Below are 22,620 nucleotides of genomic sequence, written 5' to 3' on the forward strand. Positions count from 1 at the left end.
ATATGCGCATTGGTGTATTCTTACCACAAACAATAATTTTAGTTTTGGCCAGCACTGTGGCTCCGTGGTTAGCACTTCTGCCTTACAGCACTGGGGTCATGAGTTCAATTCCCGCCCATGGCCTTATCTGTGTGAAGTTTGTATGTTTTCCCCGTGTTTGTGTGGGTTTCCTCCGGGTGCTTCGGTTCCCTCCCACACAACCAATTAACCTGGTAGGTTAATTGGTTGCTATAAAATTGACCCTAGTCTCTCTCTCTCTCTCTCTCTTTCTTTCTGTCTGTGGGTGTATGTTAGGGAATTTAGACTGTAAGCTCCAATGGGGCAGGGACTGATGTGAATGAGTTCTCTGTACAGCGCTGCGGAATCAGTGGCGCTATATAAATAAATGGTGATGATGATGATAGTCCCCACATTGCTTTAGTCATTAACGCTTTAGTTCTACCAGCAAAGCTTCATGTTGCCCAATATTATATATTTATTTAATGCATAATATCTTATTTACATTTTTTTTGAAACTGTGTGTGCTTGCTGAAGTGCACGGCTACAGATGACTCCTGGCATGCATCAACTTTAAATATTTCCCATACTTAGTTTTTACCAACTCCCAGATGTCCGGCTCAGTGTTACAGGACCCCCTCTCCAGTCTAGCTGTGAACCAATATGATCACACAGAAAGTGTCCTTAGTATCAAGGGTGGCGTTATACTCCCTACCGCATGTACTTGAGCCATCATCCACATACATTCTTGACAGTGCCCTGGTGAAAAGAGCGGTCTGGTCTTCTCACATTTCTTGCCATGCTCAAGCACACAGATCCGTTTGATACGGTGGCTGCCGTGCACTAAATTACAGAGGTTCTGACGCTGCCATTCAGATAGAACTCATTTACACAGGCGGAAGAAAAAGAAAAAAAACCCAGACAGCATTATGTGCAATTGTGACACGGTGGAGGAGGCCATACATTCCACATTTGCTCCCCCAAAACTTAAAGAAAAAAAAAAAAAAAAAAGAGTCATAAATGACTTCAACATATGGTGGCATTTTGAAGATACTGAGAGAATTGTTGAATCTTCAGTCACTGCTATCAACAGTCTGGAATTTACACTAGTGTTTTACATCATTACCCCCATCCTTCACACAGCTTTCTGGGGTCTTAATGCAAACCACATGCAGAACCAAGAATGCTTACACAGCCTTGTAAACAGCTGTTTTCTGATTGGCTACTGCAGGATGGGAAATAAAAGTGCTCCAAAGGTGGGGGGGAGGGGGGAATAACAAAAACACATCTACTCTATACAAGAGAGACCCCGAAAGTATATTATATATGCACTGTAGCCTTGTAAAGAGCAACGAACCCCCACCCCCACCCACCATTTGCTTGGCGTGATGAAAACATTAGTCCTGTTTTATGTTAGGCTGCCCCTTACTCTACAGAAACAAGAATATTTTTTTTTTCCAGCTTGCTCCCAGCTGATTTCACAGTAGTGAACTCCATTTATGAATTATTTGACACATTTCTCGGTATTCTTCTGACAACGGCGCTCAGTGGAAATATCAAGACGGTTCTATTCTGACAAGTAGAAATATCAATATTTGAATAAAAATTGTGGATTTTAAACTTCTCACTCTGATGCACCAACAACAAGGGAAAATATGGGTTGTTGTTTTTTTTTTTCTCTCTCTCTCTCCCATTTACTGGGTCTAATCCCCTGGAGCCTAAAGGGAGAAATCTGTGTGCAGTGTTTCATTACAAGAAAGCTGTACTGAGTGACATTTGAAGCACACATCACAGTACAACTGATGAAGTTTACTTCCTTCAAACAACAAATAGCAGCTTTGTATTATTTCCCCTACTTGGGGGGGAAAAAAAAAACACACAGCAAAAGCATGATGTCTGAGGCAAAAAAAAAAAAAATAGAAAGAAGTCGAAATGTTGATTCACAAATTGACAGGCCAATCTTTAAACAAATGTGTTTCTTGGGGGGAGAAATACGGCTTTGTTCAAGCTGCGCATTTTTCTTGTGCTTGACAGAAACATTCCGAGGCTGATTAGGAAGAACTTGTTAGGGGTTTTGTCTCAGACACTCTGACTCCACTTTTTAACAAGCATGCAAAGAAAGCAGCATAAAGATAACAAAACACTGTCGTTAGTACCCATGAGTGTTACAGATGTCAATCACAAAGTGTTTTATACAAAAGTAAATAAACAAACAAAATTATTAGGGCTGGGTGGCCGCTGTTGCACCCAGGCCGCACAATGTATAGCAGAACGTCAAGTTAAAAAAAGAGGATTAGGATTTAAAACGGTTTTGGTGGAACCAATGAAACTGATTTAGTCACAAGGGTGTAATGGCGTAACGGAGCTGCAAAATTATGACAAGTTGGGGTTTTTGGGAAGTCTGGCTACTCAAAGCTTCTTCACAGCTTCCGTTATCTTAATCTTCTGCACAGGAAGCTATAAAACAGAAGCCATTGTCCTCTCTGTTCTAATGATTTCCACCCTGCTGGCAGTTGGTGTGTGGTAATTCCAATTATTATTGATCATCTGATCTGATAGTGCACAGTAATACATATGGGATTCCTTCTATTCATTACTTTATTAGCAAGATAGATACATTTGTATTTGCATATGTGGGTGTGTTCTAATCAAACTAATATAAATGTTCATGGAATAGGCTTAACTATTTTATATGCCCACTTTAAACATGGTCAAATAGCAATCATGATCAAGTTTGTTTTCTTTTGCTTTCAATGCGAACTTTAGTGCTTTATTTAAAAAAAAATAAACACACACCGCTCATAACATTGGCTTTTCAGCACAAGCTTCTGCTACGCTTAACATGCAGTCTTACATCATGTTATCCTACTTTAGTAGATATACATTAGATATATAGAGAATTCTGTATGTATTTTTTCAGCTTGCAATCATCATTTACATGACAAAAGCAACATTAAATCAATATAATCCCCCCTCCCCCCCAAAAATAATGAGGTTCCTGGCATATTCAGCCACTCTCCCACTCACCTATCACCAAGTCAAACAGAGTCAGCCGGAATTTTCCCTCTCTTGCCTATTCCAGTATGTTCAGTGTACCAATAACGCTCTAATGCATTTCACTCTTGACTGGATACAGTGAGATTGCTAATCAGGATTACTTGATTCAGTCAACACTGATTTCAATAAAAAGACAAAAAAAATTATCATAAATATAGAGAAAGTGCTGGAGGCAGTGACAGGTGATTAAAATCCCATTCACTTGGAATCATCCTGATTCATGGTGGTCGAATAGAGGAAGTTTTCATACCAGCAGCTAGATGATTATCATCTTGCTAACTCCAAGTCACTTCTGATTGCACATGCACACACAAATTGGCACAAAGCAGATTCATGAACAACAAGCCATCATGCAGGGTGGAATGACCTCCTTCGTATGAGGCCTTGTAAAATAATGCCTGTGAAATAAGATGATACAGGGAGCAAGGAGCTAATTTGTTTAAGGAGTGAATGATCCAAGCTGCTATCAGTCATCTGACATGAGTGAGATGTGAAAATAAAAGAGATAAATTCATCTTGTAAATTTCTGTATATAGTTGTTGACGTTATGTTCCATTTCATTTTTGGTATTGTCTTAATGTGGATGGCGTTTAACATAGGATTTGCCAGGCACTGTTTCTCTGCCCCGTGAAGCTTTACGGCACTGATAGGCAACCCGATACACTGCATCGATCACATGGGCGGCCCTCTAACCTTCAAAAGGGCCACACAATACCCTTAATCTCAGTAACAAGTTAAACCAATACATTTAATCAAAGAAAGAGACACCTATCTGTGATAACATATCATCAGGCATTTTAAACAAGTGTTACAAGCTATAACGTCATTGTTGTAAGGTCTAGTGATTGTTCATTAAAGGGCTGTCCACCTTGAGACATCTTTAATGTAGTGTCTTCTGCAGACCCTCCTTGCAACTCTCACCTATTACATTACATCATCTTTCTGGCTTGATTCTGTGCTCTTCGGCCATGTATATACATCATGAAGGCGAAATGTTTGTTTTCCTTGCCCAGTGATGCAACAAAGCTTTCCTGTGCTCTTTGCCTCGGACACAACTGTACTCAGATTGCAGCTTTGTATCATGTTCTAGGGCAATGAAAAAAAATATATATCCAAGTCTAAAAAGTACAGAAAGAAGCTAAAAGTATTAAGTAAAAGTATGAAGTAAGCTTCACACCAATAAACTAAGGTCATCTGAAGGTAGAAAATCTCTTAAACCAACAAGGGCCTCTGATATAGGTCAAGCCAGGAAGTCTGTATCCTTATTTCGTAGCAATTGAAGGACAAATTATTAACCGCCTAAAACCAGGTTATATCCTTGTACGAGAACTGGATCAAGCTCAGCACTGAACGGAGCAGACATTGCGTTATTGCGCTTAGCAGTTGGACATTTTACCAGTAGTTGGAAAATGTTTTTCTCTCTCTCTCTCTCTCTCTGTAGATTGACAATGCAGTCAAGAACAGTAGCAGTGTCAGTGTCAAAGAGCAAGCCAATATCTTAGTTAGATGTTGTCTAATAGCAATGAATAATAGCAGTCAAAGGTGATGGGAGACTCAGCCTGAATGTGAGAATCTGGCTTGTGTTCCAAGCAATTAAAGATTGCAGGATCAATGGGGGGGAAGAGAGCAAGGCAAGATATTATTTAGTGTAGTTATGCCTCATAAAGTGAACCTGTTGAAGGATGAGAAAGGAGAGAATGCTGGGGGCCCGTAACCAATAAAATTCCAGTTTGGAGTGATCTGGATTGTGTCAGGCTGACAGAGGATGAAGCTGTAGAGTTTAGGAAGTGACCAGGCAGTCTTAACACTAAGGAGAGATAAGGCTCAATTCCCTGCAGTGTCTGCATCTGATAAGACAAATTATTCTCACTTTATGCTTTCAAGTCTCTGGGAGCTCTTGACTCATTACAAACACGAGGTGATATTATTACATGGGAAGTGTGGTTTAATGGGGGTAAACAACATTATGGACTGCAGAGGTCTTGGGCGTGAATGTGTGCTTTGAATTAGACTAAATAGGAATCCTGGGCTTATTACCTTCTATTGTGTGCGTCAGCATATTATATAGCACTGTACAATAGGGGAGTGCCAAGTGATTCACCTACAGGATAGCAGAGATTGCAGGGAGGGCTATAGTTACATAGAAGCTCACTCTATGGTCATTGTAGAGCATTCTGGGAATTGTAGTCCAAACAGCTGGAAGCCAGAACAGTCTACGCCAGAGCTGGCTAAATTACTTTCAAAATTGGAGTATCAACCACGACCCAGTGATCCTTTAAGAAAACCCTGTGGCTTGTGTTTCCGTTGCATGTGGTATAATACAGTTTGGGCAACTTTCCACTGATTTCTATTTTACAATTCTCTGGAAAGAAGAAAACCCACCATCCTAAGATTTGGGAAACAACCCAAACCCTATTCCCACCACAGAACATTTTCTCTCTCAATTGTCTAGATACATCTTCCTCTGTTCGACAAGACAAATAAAAAACATACTAATGAAATACCGCACTAGGGCATTGTCTCAGGAGGAGCACGATCCCTCGAAGTGCCAATACATTCTACAAACTGAAGATGCCAAGGGCTAGCCCAGGGTTCTTCTAACCAGTAAAATATTTAAGCACAAGACACCAATACACAAGCACCTTGATATCCTGCCCACTGCAAGTTTAATGAAAGCCTTGCACAAAAATAGACACTGATCACAATTAAAAATGTTATAAAAGCAACATTCTAGCAATGGGGGAACCCTTGTTCATTAAATATAACTGTTACGCATTGACATATAGCTTTCTGCTCGTCTTCACATGTACCTAGTTAAACGCTAAACTCATTAGGCCATGATTGCAGCTCGTGTATTTTCTGGTTATTGAAGTTTGTGTACCAATTAACTAAATGAGGTGCCATTATAACAAATAAACGCATATAATCATATTTCACGACATGAGGATTATTTGGAGGTTTTGTGCCGTTGATGCTACAAGTCACGTTGATGTGATACATTACAAATAAATAATAACAATTACAATATTATGTCAGACTGTAGAAGAAACATTTGGTTATTAGTGTGTACAACCCTTCAACGTGAAGATATTCTGCAGTAACGAGACACAGGCAACAATTTGGCCAAGAAGAGAACAGTGTTGGGATTGTATAATTATGGTCATGAAAATAGCTTTAAGCCAAGCATTCGTGGTGGCAAAAATAGCACCATTTAGATGATTGTAAACAAGGCATCCAATAAACACGGCTTTCTTTATATTCCCCATCTCACATCCCCCATTTTGCTACCATCAGCAGACTTTGATCAATTATCCCCACCAGGTAGTTTAAGAAGTTGTTCCGAGTAATGACCTGACCGCGGAGAACATTTGGACTGAGAGGCTAAATAGTGCACTGCAGATAATTGTGTTTACATTAGAGTTTAATAATCTACCCAATGAGGACACAGCAGTGGTTTAATCTGGACAGGAAGGATGGGGAAACTAAATTGAATGTTATGTTTAACACAGCTGGACTGAATCACCTTGCAACATTCTGTTTTAGGCGTTAATGGTGGAAATTACACTTCCAAGGTAACACAACAACAGAATGCATAAACAAAAGAGATGAGGACACCACTGATGTTGTGATATACGACTTCCTAAGTAGCAGGGGCCATGTCGCTGTGAGTTGCAACAGCTCCTGCCTGAGTAATATAACATTGATCCCAGGACTGAACCATTTAATACTTAATTTGTGCCTGTGGAACGGGCTATCGCGATTCACAATTGTCCTCTTTATTTAAAGACAAAAAAACCTCCTGCGAGAATGAATTAGAAAAAGCATGTTTAGTGTTGTCTGGCAATAGGCCCTAGTTTGGGTGTAAGCATCCTGTGGCTCGGCGGATGTGGTGGAGCTACGGGAAGCTGGCCAGGCATTATGGCACTTGTAGTACCACAGCAGCAGAAACCACGTTGCCTACACTTGTGCTAACATGCGTGGACTAACAGTTTTCTTTTTGTCTTAGAAATATCCCAGTTTACAGCACATCTGTTAATGTTAACAAAAATCATTTTGCTGCATTATTTTGGATAAAAAAAAGTGTGTTTAACTGAAACTCTCTGCACTTGTTCAGCTTTTATTTTCCAGCAAAAGATGTTTGCGAGTGATTTGTGTGAGTTTAAAAGCTCTCTTTAGTTCCACTCTACTGAAAATTGAGCCAGCGGGGTCATGGGTAGTGATCTGGTGGGCTCAGCTTCCAGTTAAGAAACAGCAAATTTGCTTCCAAACAAACAGACATGTTAGATTAAATGAAAAAAAAAATAGAAAAGAAAGTTTGTAGGCTGCTGTATATTAGAGTCATGTCTGACTAAACACCCTGAGAGCGAGAAGGATTCTGCGCTAGTTCCCATAGACAAGTAAACAGAACTTCCCTAACATATACAACTTGTACAAAAATCATTCCATAACCAAAGTTTTTTTTTTATGTTGTTGTTTTTATTTTTTTTAACTAAAAGGCAAAATTGGATTCTCCCTATCGCAAAGAAATTAATTCCAGATTGGACTTATTTGTGTTTAAAATGCGAGTGGGTTGTCTGGTAGGTTTGGCTGGATAATTTCATTTTAAAAGTATCTCTACAATGTGCCATCCCCCGGGCTTTGCGGTTTTATCCATCATTATATAACTGTAAACTTCTGGATGTAAAAGATTGGATAATTTCTTTCAGATGTTCCAGTGTTTCAGAAAACTTGGACAATATGTTTGTGAACCACTTGGTAACTAGGAGTAACCATCTAAGGTTAGCAAGGAGGCAATCCGAAATCCTACCAATGGAAAAAAGAACCCCTCTCCATTTAACAATTTAATTCCCTGCTGTAAAGGCATTGGGAGACGACACAAAGCCAGTGAACAGTTTACCCCTTACGAACTTTACTAATGTTAACAGGTACTAAACAATACACAGCTGTTCCAGTAATTAGAGGCCACTAAAAAATATTAAATAAAAACAAAAAACAAACCCCCCACTATATTTCATTTTTTTTTATATACTACAAGATTGGCAGGTAAAAAAAAAAGTCTATTACTTCCATTAACACAACAAAAACTCTAAATCTCTAAGTCAAAACATGTGAGGGATATAATTTATATTTTACACAGAAGGTTTTTATGCCTGTAAGAATAGTCAATGAACAAAGCAGAGAGCAATTCTCTTAGAATATTGGACTTTGCGGCTCTGACACCCAGGGAAGTTTTTTTTATTGCTAATCAATGGCAATCAATTGTGAGCCTTGATGTTAAATACGGATCAATACGCGCTGGACTGCAGATGAGATCTGATTTCAGTGGGTGAGCAAACCTGCAAAAAAGGGTTCATAATCATAAGGTAAGACAAGACTTGGAACATAAGTCAGCCAAATTAATGTGGGTCGTAAAAGATTTTTTATGCTGCCAAACCAGGACAAACAAATACACAGTCATATTTCATGATCTCAGATCGTGCAGTCCATTGTTTTTAGATAATAATTTTGCAGGACGGATAAAAAAAAATGGGAGAAAGAACGAATCAGGGGCTCTTGACACCACCCAGTGAGCAAGTATTGTAACTGCAGCTTTCCCCAACTCCGCTGTGTATAGTTATACCTATGGCCCATGAATCTCATTTTATGCGATTAAGAACCATAAAAATTCAATAGCTTTTCTTCTGCAATTCACATTTTACCTGGTGAAATATCATAAGAATTTCATTATCTTTGCAGCTGTTGCCTAAGATCAAGCAAAGGTTATTATCCTCTTCAAAAAACACTATAGAGTATGTACGAAAATGTCAGGAGACTGGGCATTAAAAGCGGGATTTAAGAAAAAAAAAAACCAGGCTGAAATTTGGAATAAACCGCACTTGACATTTCTATACCCTGATGAAATTTTTACTAAAACAGGTTTTTGCAAGGAAAATTTCCAAATCCGAAAGAAGATTCTTACACGAATATAATCCTCACCACGGATCAGTGCGCATTTGCTCGTTAACCTCTTAGGTGGCCGTGATTAAAAAGGTAACCAATGCAAATGCGTATAGATCGCTGTATTTACCCAGTGTATCACGCTGGTCTGCTAAGAGCATTAAAAAAAAAGAAAACGAAAAAACATCAGTGGGAAGAAGGTGATTGATCAAAAAAAGCCCTGAGAATCGCGAGGATTCTGTATAGTCCTTTGGCTTCAACTGCTATGTTTCCATCTATGGTGATAAATTAGCATTAGATGGAACCTAATGAGTTTACTAAACATTTGGGATTTGTGCTAATAAACTAGCTGGCTGTGAACTAGCAGAAAGAATGAGCAATCCCTAAGCACCCTCTTATCTCTGTAACATGACAGTTATACCACGGTTCCAATCTGTGATCAATTCATCATCCTAGCACCATTGTACATTCTTCAGAAAAAAAGATAATTACTGTTTCCCTGGATCAGAACACTCATATTTCCTTAAAACTGCAGGTCCTGATAGCAAGCACTGTCACTATATCCTTAGTGCCGCACTCTACAACTCTATTTATGATCATTATTTTCGCCTAAACAAGCCCTCCCCCCCCCCCCCTAACTTGATAACGAAATCTGCTAGGATGAGAAGGGAACAGTAAAGGCATTGTTTTCTCAGTGGAGCGCTTTCACATTCAGCACAGACTGCTGACAAATATTTTATATTCGGGGCATTAACAAAAGTTTCCAGCTTGGAGGAGAAATTAGGACCATCGCCTTTAAAACAGGGTCACTAGCCTGTGTTTGAAGGATTCAAAAATAGATGCCACTAAACACATGAACGTGCGAAATTTTGCTATATCTTTACATGCTGCTGTACAAAAAATAAAAAAGCTGTTCCACCAGGAAAAGCTGGGATATCATTTTGCAGTTTTAACTTTTTTTTTTTTTTTGCATAGTGGTCAACTTTGTTTTACCTCCAACACATGCAATAAATTACCACAGCACCCAGCCCCTAAAACAATGTAAATTAGTTACTGCTTACAGCCTAATAAATGGGAACAAATGTGTTTTGGACTGGAGAAGGGTTCTGGATGCAATAATTGCTGGGAGTAATTATAGTGAGGTCTGAGGAAACATGAACATTGATTCACTTGTAAAGACAAATAGCCTACAGAAATTACATTACCTAAAGAATGCATTCAGTTAAGGACATGTTTCTTCCAAACTCTCCTCCCGTTAGATCCCAGACCATCAGTTTTTAAAGGGTTCTTACCGAATAAATGTACGTGAACAGGGAGCGACAGTCACGATAATGAATATATAGTCAAAGGCCAAAATGTATACAAAAAGTAATGATTAAAAAGGGGCTTATACCAGCGAGGTGTGCGTGTTGTTTAACACTACGGGGCTAAGGAACAGATTATTAACTTGCATAAGTCATTTATAGGTTGAAATTAATGATCTTTGGGAAAAGTATTGTTATATTTAGAACCGACGTGTCAAAATGTAATAAATGGGTCTTATTCCTGCTTTTCCGAAAAGCATTTTTTTTCCAAATCCATTGCGCATCCCTTGGGCCTCACTCTAGCCAAGGCCCAATACACACATCTCAGAAGTAACAGATGACTTCTCTGCCTCGTCCATATCACTGCCCAGTGACCTCAAATTGTTAGGACTAACACCATGTCCAATTCAATCCCCCACTTGTTTCCTAACCCAATCTTTTTGTGTCAAAGGACAAATTGCTACAGTCTTCACAGAAAATAGAAATAGATGGGGCTGGGGGGGGGGGGGCTCAGTTTGGCCACATTTCCAGTAACAAAATATCAAGAAATAAATGACAGAAGGGATCCAACCAATGGGTGACAGCAGCCAAGCGTTTTGATTTGATTTACAAAACATGTCTAATGTTTAGGAAACGCTGCGCGTGTGAATTCATACTGAACTGCGGAAAATTCACAGTTGTCTCTCTCATTAACGGCTACCCATAACTCTCACTAGACGTTTGCTCTCTCGTCCAATTAAATCCGGGCATTCCCCTTTATTGAGCTATAAACACAACACTTCCCATTTCAGGTTTGGGATGGCAAAAAGCTACAACTACGTCACAGTTCTAGCGATCCCCAAACGCTTCACCGTGAAATGCGGTGGGAAAAACACTTTCTTAAACCAGAACTGCAAAAATACTGCTTTACATTCAATAAGTACCCACTTGCCTACTAGTTATAATTAGCAGTAGGTATTAATAGTATACAATTCCAAAATATAACCGCAATGTCTATCATACCGGGTGCTGGATTGTGACAAACGGGTTTTACATTTTTAATGTAAAATTTAAAAAAAACAAAAAAAAAACATTAAGTTACAACCAAGTTTATGAGGGTAGAGAAATAATAAAAATGCATGTGGTATATTTATATTGTTGCTAATTTTGCATTATTACATCCACCATGACACACTGACAGAGTTAAGCACAGTCAGGTCACTTCCGACTTGTTGTGTAATTAGCGATGAAGGTTGAAAATTCAGATCTAATTTTGAAAGTAAAACAAAAAAGCATTTCTGACAAGCCCCCCAGCCCCCAGCCCCCCAGCCCCCAGCCCCAATTCTGTTCTTCCGGCTGTTATTAAATAAAAAGCACTTGCTCCCTTTAATTGTACACTAATGACCCTTCTCCAACTGTTGGGGCTGGTTTCATTATTATTATTTATTTTTTTGACCACCAAAATTGAGCCTTCTGTGCCTTTGCAGCCTAAGCCAAGCTGGTGTAAGGGTTAATGTGCAGAGCACCACTACTGTATTCATGAACAAGAAGTGCCCATTATATTACTCACAATCAACCAAGCCCATTTACTGCACATATGTCGCTGTTATATGACACTACTAACCCCAGCGACTGGTTATTTTCTTAAAAACCCCAAACCAGTTCTTTTTTTTTTTAACTCCCTCCTAAAACTTCAAATTTTTTTTTTTTGCAGTGACATTATCTGGACTTAAATATAAAAAAATATATGTTTCATATATTTTGTTCCCAGTAAAATATTTTCTCAAGAAGCACCAGCACCCCTCCCCCCCTCTTCTTTTTTTTTCTATTATGGAGTGGTGGGAATTTGTGGGCAGGGATTGTCACCATTAGGACATCTTGCAAAGCCAGTGGGGTAAATACAAATAGCTATTTGGTGGTTGTAATATGGCAAAGAGGGGAGAAGAGTGGGTGATGGCCGGGGAGCTGTTCTTTCTCACCAGATGTGTAAGAGTCTTTCGTCTCTCACTAGAGACAAGCCGGAGCCTTCTCTTTCCGCTAGCCAGGTCCACACTGCATGTCTTACAACAACACAAATGTATGTCTTTTCCTTTCCACACATGTTAAACTCATTTCCTAGTGAATTATTGAGAAAACACAATACTGTCTATGCTGCTGTTTCCAACCCATGCTGTTCGATTTATTCACCTATAACCCCACATTAATGGATGACTTGATTTCTATAGTGAGAAAGTTTCCTCTCTGCTGCTAGAAGTCTAGTTTTACACTGTTACACTTTATTTTTTCTTTTTGGAACCTTTGGAGTTACGTGCACTAATCACGTTTACAAACCGCACAAAACTTTAGGTTCTGTTTTGCTTCAACGTAATTACAATCTTTCGCTTACCCCAACCATAACAATAACATAACCGCAGATATACATTTATCCATAAAAAAAACAAATAACGGCCAGGCTGATAAGTCTTTTTTGCTTTCACTTCCAGAGACTGTTTTAGTTAACCTGCAGCAGCGAACAATATTTGCACTGATCTCTATGCTTTCTGTGAAAACCCCCAAGTAACGCCATGTCAGTTTCATAGTCTGTATAGTTTTGACCGCAAACATTTTTGAAAGATTCCCCATTAAGATAAACTAACAAGAGGAGCTTGTGTTCTGGCAGCCTCCTCAGGTTGAATGGTTTTGATTTACTTGGGAGTGCAAGTTTTGCAAACGTTGCCAAGTACAGGTTAAGTTTTCACTTCCTGTAGCCTCCCTTGTCAATCACTTCCTGGCATTCATTAAATTTCTATCATTGGAGATTCAATCTGTCATTGCCTCTATCGCGTCTTCCACTGCCACAACAATCAGTGAGTCTTAAGTGTATTAATAGCCCCCCTACAAGGAGCCTGAGAAATGTAGAATGGGCAGCCTAATTCTCACCATATGTACAGAACTGCTAGTCACTGTTTTCATTTTGGTAGTAAATGATAAAATGTAAGCCAAGGCGGGGGGGGCGGATAAGTAATGTATAGACATCAATTCTGCCAACATAATTCTTAATTACCTTAAGCCTGGTCCTAAACATCATGTAAACTCTCTCCCCTACGATGTATGGCTCTAAAATTAGCAGTTAATCCAGAAGTGTAGAGAAGAACCCAAATAGAACAGCCCCGGATTACAATGGCCAATGGTTTTTGTTTTGCCGCTGTAGATGGACCATTCACAGAAATAAAACAAAATTCCGCAGGGAAGGAGACATTAAAATAATGGCTTGACTTGATACATTTTCATTTGACAATGAAAGAAGCACAGCAAACTGGCTTGCATCCAATAGGTGTATATATATATATGTATATTATGTACGACAAGTTGTGAAACACTAATATCTGACACTTGGCACGCCTCGCCCAATGCTGTATGAACGATGCTCCAGGTTTGCTGGTAGATACATCAGGCTGTGTTCCGGGTTAATTCACCCAAACTAGAGTTAACAGCCAATGACTTATATGAGAGTTAACATCATTTCAGGAGCTTTAACCCGTAACAGGGCCTGATGACTCTGCTTCAGATGACGCACGTCACATAATATTGTGACATTCAGAAAGCAAAGCGTGCAACAACTCAACCTGAGATATTTAGCCGGTCTTTCAAATGTCTACAAGGCAGAACAGTCTCCTTTGACACCTCGCATTATTTGCAAAAATGGCAGAACCCCCCCCCCCACACACACACACACACACACACACACCCAATCAGTATTTAAAAATACCAACAAGCTACAAAAAATCCTAAAGTCAAACTAAAATGATACAGCGCTTTGTTACACCCACTGCTTACACAAACATACATGTAAGTATGTAATAGTTTCTACTTTAAAAATACATTAGGGTACTTTAAATTGCATACATAGTTTTCGGCTTCACGGGCAGCCAGTACCGAAAACTTTGCCGGCGGCACACAATTCGGCCAAAACGCAGGAAAGGAAAATTGCAACGTTAAAATTTCAATTTCGGCGCCAAACAGCGAGTAAATTTCAAGCATAACGTCCTGCCGCCATTTCTATTTACATATTCTATATCATATATCATATTGTTTAATAAAATAACTTTTTTATTCATCTTAAAAATATACGTATCGACAGCCAAGTTTGAAGCAGTTTGGTTGATGGCGGAGACAGAAACGCCGTACTGACAAACCGGATCTACTAAGTGATAGGTTTCACCTGAGAAGTGTGGCCAAGACAGGGAACATTTGTTATTCTGTAGGGATTATCATTCTTTTTGGAGGTTTCTCATTTCTAAAAACCAGACCATTTATTGCTGGGAACATTTGAGGTGTACAGAAAATTGAATACAATTACAAAAAAACGTTTCTAGGTTCCTAATTTAGCATTGCCACAGATGAGATAAAGCCCACATAGGTAATGTTTTTGAGATATTCTCATCCTTGGCCAGTAAGCAAACAATAAAACTTCTAATTCTCATTTAGTAAGTCATTTGACAGACTGCGTTAGAACGAAATGAGAACACGCTACTTAAAATCAGAACTTGCAATTGAACTGGCAGATCAAAGATTACTGTGCTAATGAACACAGATGATATTTTAGTATTTAAAGGCAATGTTTCATTTACTGAACAGTGTTTTATTTGAGCAATAAAGTTCCAGCTTCTTTGCTAATAAAGTCTTGTAAACATACAGCCACTAATCCAGAGACACATCTAATGTCATGTTAATTGTCCGTAAGCAAGAATGAGTTTATAATACAGTGCACAGTCTCAAAACATGAAAATACAAAAAAATGCGCCTTATTGTAAAAACAAAATAAAACAGCATATTCACTATCAGATTGTTTCTTCCTGTGAGCATGAAGCTAGCAGATTTTTCCATCGCCTCATGCAATTCATCAAAGGCATGCTTAGAAAAACTACATAGCCCAGCAGTATATCTTTCCTTTTCACCTGATAAGGCCACAACAGAAGCACAGAATGGTTAATATCAGGGTAACTCTTGGACTATAGTTTTTGACAGGCTTGCTGAGCACCCACCCACTTCTGCACAAACACATACTGCTTTCATATGCCTGTACACAGCTATGCAAGATGCCAGGGGTCTGTGCACTTCAAGGGCTATGGCTCTATCAAATTATGTAGGGAGGAGAGAAAATTATGAAAAATGACTAAGTCGTTGACCTTGTTTTTCGCTGTTTGCTGATCCTAATCTGAAGACGTAAGCGTTTCAATTCCAAATCACGCCTTCTTCACCCCTCTTGATCTCACCATAATAATACAGCAGAGAGTGTTTCCCATCATATCTACTGTTAGGCGAGAGGCTAGAAGTGGATACTTGTGCAGTGTTTTAAAATTAGCGGGCGTCTACCGCTCTGCTTAGAATTTTGATGTGGGATTGAAATGCAGATGGTGAATTTTTTGCAGTAGAAATATCATTTGAAAAACATTATCTGTGAATTACAATTGCTCTGGTTCGGTAGCATTTGCCCTGTTCTTTTCACACACAAAATATACATGTGCGTGCAATGGATTATATCAGAAATATGGACAGTATTAGCAAATACATGGACTTTTCATGTTGACTCCTAGGTTAAATATCACTGTAGGAGATATGTAAGAGGACATGTTTAGACTGTGGGTAATAGGAAGACTGGAAATTGAACTCTATTATGTCCTAACTAGCTCCAATGCTTTATGAAGATCACTTGAAGTGAGGAGGTACAACAAGCCTAGAAATTGTCCTCAGATTCCTTAATCATCACAAGAATGATCTAGATCATGTAGAAATTACCCATATTCTGACCTTATCCCAGGCATACAATTATAACACTGGCGGTGATCATGTTTCACTCAGATAATTTTGTGTCAAGCAGCAACTGCTGAAAACATGGCCATTAATCAAAATTTCCTATATCCTTGAAATCAATGCCAAATTTGCTAGAGAGAGAGAAAAAGATAGAATAGCTGTTTACTTAGAAAATAACAATTTATTACGGGGATCTTTGAACCATGCAACACCTTGTAAAGCGCAAGTCACAAGCACAAACATCATCTAGAAATAAACCAGGGTCAGCGTTCTGCAGCCACGGGCAAACGCCAAGACAAAAATTAACCGGTTTGGCCACTTTGAGGGCATTACGACACTTTTGTCATTTTAAAAGTTAAACAAAAACTATCATTTCTTGCAGATCACCCACATTGTACTGAATGGAAATCCTTGGATCACTAAGTGATGTGTAATTAAAATTATTAAAAAAAAAAAAAAACCTTCTTGACAGGCCCAGGCTTAGCCAAAATGTAAATGACATTAAAGAAGACAATGAATTTAATTTTATTTAATGTCCCTTTTTGCAGATCTTCATTTACATAGCATTTTTAACAAAAGCATTGACCTTATAAATGCTGGCATTTGTACAGCTTCAACAGGGTTGGATTTAATCATGCTTTCACAAAGCCATGAGGGAGAACCCTGGAAAGTTATCTAGTTGGATATAGGATAGGAATTAAAAAAAAAGAAAAACACTGGAATTGGTCAAATGTTTACCCTCTTTGCTTCAAAAAACAACCTGACATGAACAGTGTAAAAAAGGTCTGGGGAATAGCCCATTGCTGTTTGTAAGGCTCTGTAATAATTATACATAATCGTTTGGAAATATAGCTAATAAAAAATATAATGAGTGTTCAGCAAAATCGGCATTAGGCCCAAATTACATGATATTAATACCAGAACAGGTGCAGAAAGGCTCTTTAAATGAGGTAAATGAATAAAACGTCCCAGAGCACAACTGTGTGCACTGACAAAAAGTCAATCACATGAATAATTCAGAGACTAGGGCTGCCAGCAAAGGTCAGCTTTCTACGACCTTTGAGACAGGAAGTGAAAGGAAACACAGTTTGCTACAAAAACTCCAATCAGTCTTCAGCTACTGTTCTTGAATTTAAAAAAAAATAAAAATGTGCAACCCCCCCCCTCAAAACAAAAAAAATATTCTATACCATAAGGCAATTCTACCATTCAAGGAGGCAAAAAAAGAACCAAATTATTTAATTTAATTTTTTTTAACAGATTTTTATTACATTTTTTTTTTTTTGCAAAATTGTCAACTAAGCGTTTTAAGTTACATTTGCTACAGAACCCTATCAGGTTGAAATTTAGCAGCAGCTGTTAAATATGACAAAAGTTTTTTTTTTCCCTTCTCTCTCCCCCCCGCAACCCCCCAAATCTCAAGCTTTTCCAACTCTGTATGAAAGAAAATGGAATAAACAGATGTCTGGCTTACATACAGGAAAGTAGGACACACTTGGAATGATAAGTCTCCTAAACTCTATAGAATAATGCCAAATTTATTTGGAGGGGGGGGGCATTTACTATCCACCGAGATGCCAACCAGCAGTATGTTGGTGATGGCACCATCTGGGAACGGATGGCGGAGCATGCTATTAGTGATACACAGTCACTGTGCCCAGTGATGGGCTGCCATTGCTTCCTCTGTTTTCGTAGTAATGTAATCCCTGCCTCCCTCCTACTTCCTCCACAATCATCCTTTTTAGTTCCTAGCACTCAGAAAAGAGGTCCTTGTGTACAAGAAGCCAAACAGGGAACAAACGTGGAAGTACAGTAGAATGGACCTGACCAGGAATTTCCATAGGTTGCCATAAAACACGTTTGGGTGACGGCTGAGGAGAATTATATCAGCCTGTAGTGTGGTTTAGGTTTAAAAGTCACAGCAGAATCCTGTAATCATTTACAGCCATAGGAATGTATCGGTGAAATAGGATAGATTTATCTGTTCATAGCTGTGATATGCGGACAATGGGTGTTCCTAATGAGGAACATCTGCTTTTGTGTTTTCCAAGAAAACATTATTCCACTATGAATATGATACTCTCATCCTTTTCAGAAATACCACAGAGAAAATATAGCCCCTTTCTTTTCTCTTTTATTCCAGTTATTTTTGATAAATAGAAAAAAAAATTATCAGTTTTTATGATTTTTTCACTTGTGCATGACTTTTAACATTACCTGCACTGATTTGGCACTTGGCAATTCTCGCTCTTCTGTTTACATTTTGAAATAATGAAAATATAAAGTGCTCAGAGTGTTCAGCTTAATTTCATGTTCAACCTAACACACGAAATGACAACTTCATTCACTTGTTGGAATTGCTACGGCAATTTTGTCACACTTGGGCAGTCGATTTTGGGTGGCATCCGTCAACAAGTGAAACATTATATAAAAACAAAATACCAGCCATGTGGATTGTAAAGATTGCATGCAAGTTGATTTTCATTCGTATTACTGTCAAGACTGTTCCTGGGACTAGAAGTGGTAATTAAACTATTTACTTGTAAAATATCCAAAGGCTGGGGAAAGATAATGAGAGATAATTGTCCATAATTCACTCTCTACGCCAAATAGCCATGTTTTTAGCACTATTTGGACCTAGAAAACTGTAAACTGTCCGAAATGGCTATAATGTTAGAACTAGCGAGAGTATAACAAAAATGGCTATTTTGGAATCAGTGCGGGCCAATACAAGAGTACAAGAATGAATAACCATTATTAGGGAATTAATCTGTTGCCAGCAGCTCATTTAATAACCATGTTTCCTGAATATATTTTTCACATTTAAAACAATTTCGCAATTTCCTCTTAAACGAGCTATACTGGAAACCTTCAAGCCAGCCCAGACTATGTTAAATACTGAAGTGTAACCGAACTGCCATTCTAATCATGTGTAATACATTTATGAAATTGTGATATTTTGTCATCATAAGTGACAGCTCTTTTAGAAAGCTAGATGTAATTCAGTTTTTGAAGGAAAAAAAAAAACCCTACATGTTGAGTTCCAAAGTGAAGAAAATGATTGAAATTCCTATAAAATTGTCATATCTTTAAATTTAGAAGCACAGCAGATTTTCCATCAATAATTAAGATCTCCAAAGCATTTATGTGAGACATAAATGGAGTTTCAATCTTCCTTATTCAAATAAACATGGTGAAGCCATTAACTAAATGTTTCTTTGATTTTTTCCCCCCTCTGATGCATCCAGCATATCAAATTATAAGGCACTTGTCTAAGGTACAAATACAGTTTCAATTTGCACTTGAAATACTTCAATATAACGATAATCAGTTGTATAATTCTTCTTGCTATCTGATGTATCATTGCCCAAGCAGTATGAAAGATGTATCAAAAATCATACTTTATTTTTAAGAGATAATTTAAATACAATACAACTCAATGCAAAAAGTGTATCACCTGATTATTATACTGTTAAAATGGTTCTATTGTCTCAACAAGAACTGCCCATATTAAATTAATAGTGGACGGGGCTACGGATGTCACAAGACTTTCTGATGCTCAATGCTTTGTTACACTGAAAAAATTCCTCTGCTTAAATGGATACAACAGGGGAGGGAGAATAATCTTGCAAAATATCAGCCTGCTTCTATAACATTTCAACAGCTAAACACTCAAGACAAATATAATTATATTGATTTTTTTTATTCTATGTAGTTAGGATTCTATGAAGTGTTGAACACAGTTCTTAGATGTCTGACACCATCTCAGAGTGGAGGGAACAACTGGTCAAACCTATTTGATTACTAATAAGAGAGATGTCCCTTCTGTCAGATACCTAACATTCCCCACTATGCAAACAGATATTCCGCCTAGTTAAACATTAGCATTTCTCTCCACTAGTGGCTGCATATTTCTGGTGGCTTAACTCTGGGACTTTTCCGGATTTAAATTTTTCACTCGCTGGACAGCAAAGTTCATGATCAAAAGATAAATTTGTAATAAAAGCTGTTGAAACACAAACCCCTAGACAAAACACTGACAACCTTCCCTCTTTGGAAAAAAAAGTGTAACACTAAAATACCCTGGCATGGGTGCCACATATAATCTCACTGCCAATCAAATGTACACCATATGATAAGAGTAGGAACCTCATTTGGAAATATCATCAATATATCTCACAAGTGTTTCATATGTTCATCCCTTCCAGCAGTGAGAAAATTTATAGAAACCTAAACTCTACACACGGCTGATGTGTTTGCATAAATGCATATCAGAAAATGCAACCAGCGTGCTCAATCAGTTTCAATTATAGTAAGTTCGGTTTGTTAGTTACTTATTTGCTTTGCAAGGTAAATGACAGCTACAATTGTGGGGTGGGGGGGGGAGAGAATTAGAATGCATTTCAAACTTAATTGATGGCAGATTAAATTAATTTTAACATTGGACAACAAATGCAATACTGTGCCACCCAAGTGTCTCCCACTGCAGACACAATGCAAAAAAAAATTAAGCACTTGTTAACAAATTAACAGAACGCAATTTTTGACATCTCTACATTTAAAGCCAAAAAAACTCTCTAGGCAGAAGAGCTCATCACAGTGCGAGCATAAGCAGATGAAACCGCTTCCCCTGACAATTCACAAGTAATTATCGAATCCCTGCAGAACGAGGCACCGGGTTTCCAAGTCAACCCACCTGTACAGGGTAAATGTAGAGGACAACATGCACAGGATGAACGTAACGCTGCACTAAAAAACATGGAGGAGGCGAGTACAGAGCCCAGCAGATGTAAATAGGGTACAAAAGGCAGTTCTTACCTGTCAATGATAACAGGGTCTGAGGGGGTTTCGTTTCTGTTGCCACAACTCTTCTTGTCACAGCATCGACTGTAAATAAAAAAAAGAATATCACAGTCACGTGTCAAAAATAAAGGAAATTTGATTTGGATATGTCTAGATTTTTATGCCCATTTATTCGCTATCACGACACAGACACTGGATCTAAGAAACCGCTTTCACTGCGTAACACTGTAACAAGTGGTTTTGACGGGTCCAAAAAGTTTACTCTGCCCTATGCTGAAATGCAGAAGTAGCAACTAGGAAACAGAAAAAAATTGAAACTGTGATGCAAAATATGTTTGCCTCTGCAGCGAAGATGGAAGAAGGAAAGGCGGGAGGTTTGGGAATAACTTTTCACAGCTTCCGCTTTTGTTTACCTCTAATTGTCAAGCTGTTATTTCTGGAAAAGACGCAAGATGCAACCTTCAACCAATATTTCTGTTGGGCATTTTATTAATTATAACCACAAAAGCATGAATGCATCTATCACACACTTCCAATTGTTCTTTCTTTAAGCCTACCTTAACTCCATTATTGAAACTTTAATTAAAGCAGAAATGAAACAAAAATGTTATGCTTCTTGCATTTAAAAAAAAAAAAAAAAAAAAAAGCATACTTGTATAATGGTTACATGTCTAAATTAGCTAAATTAACACCATATGGTAGGCAAAGTATATAAAGCCTTTTAAAGCTGACAGCTAAAGTGATTAAAGAAAAGTCTACAGTCTTCCACTTACAGCTTAAATCACATCTGTGCACTTTCTATGTTAATTGCAGTACATGCAGAAGTGGATCATAAAGAAATTCCACTTTATTGGTTGTAATTTATATTTATTACCTGATATGAGAAAAAGTCAGCTTTTGTATATTAGTGCTGCAACAATATGTCTGCTCAGAAATGGCATTGAGGCAATAAGCATAATAGCAAGGAATCGGATGCCCCTTAGAGTATGGTGCTTGCTACTGTAGCCCGTGCTAGTGAACTGTATTCCTGCCTCATCTCCTGCAACATTATTTTTACATGCCACAAATAGAAATTCAATGAAGCATTTTTTTATTTGCCACATAGAGGTGAAACTCTAGCGCTGGTTAGCAAAGAAACAGGTGGGAAACTGTTCTTTTGACACAGATCTGGAGTAATGTGCAATGCCTGCAAACGCCAATCTGCAGTACAGCACCGCTCAAGGGAAGAGGTTAAGTGACAGTATCAAAATCCAATTCCCATATACATGAGCTCTATAATTAGTACAAAGGACTTTCCATTTTTATCAATAAAAGACAATTGGATATTTCAGGAAGGCAAGTACCTCAGAAGGGGAGTAGCAAGCCAAAAAAACAAACCCCCCCCCCCCCCCCATATATAAATAAAAGATTCAGGCTGATTGCATCAATGACAGATCCATCATCCATGGCCTGTTTTCATTTTTTTGAATATACTGGAGTCACACAGGCAACCTAATAATCTGCTCATGCAAATAATCAGCAGGTTTATCTCAGGCAGCTCCAAATAAAAATACACTATATGGATCAAATTTTACAACAGCATCCACCTCTACTAGTTCACTGAGTGTATTCACACATGACACCATTTTAAAAAAAAAAAGTATCTTTTTGACCTGCTTCCATGCACCTCCGCAAGGGCGAACAATACAGTCTCTTTCAATATACCCCTATGCAAATATTGCATCTACACAAACACAAGACCATATATATA

At 38.3% G+C, this 22,620-nt stretch overlaps 1 protein-coding gene across 19 annotated transcripts in view; it reads right to left on the reverse strand.

The window, feature by feature from the left end:
- EBF3 (EBF transcription factor 3) overlaps window positions 1–22,620 on the reverse strand; it is a 123,138-nt gene that overhangs the window by 93,237 nt on the left and 7,281 nt on the right. For all 19 annotated transcript variants that reach the window (XM_075216022.1, XM_075216024.1, XM_075216016.1 and 16 more), the window contains exon 6: window positions 20,886–20,954. In XM_075216022.1, coding sequence (XP_075072123.1) covers window positions 20,886–20,954 — 69 coding nt within the window. The remainder of the gene's footprint in view (window positions 1–20,885; window positions 20,955–22,620) is intronic.

This window comes from Mixophyes fleayi, chromosome 6 (genome assembly GCF_038048845.1).
Source record: "Mixophyes fleayi isolate aMixFle1 chromosome 6, aMixFle1.hap1, whole genome shotgun sequence".
Taxonomy (NCBI): domain Eukaryota; kingdom Metazoa; phylum Chordata; class Amphibia; order Anura; family Limnodynastidae; genus Mixophyes; species Mixophyes fleayi.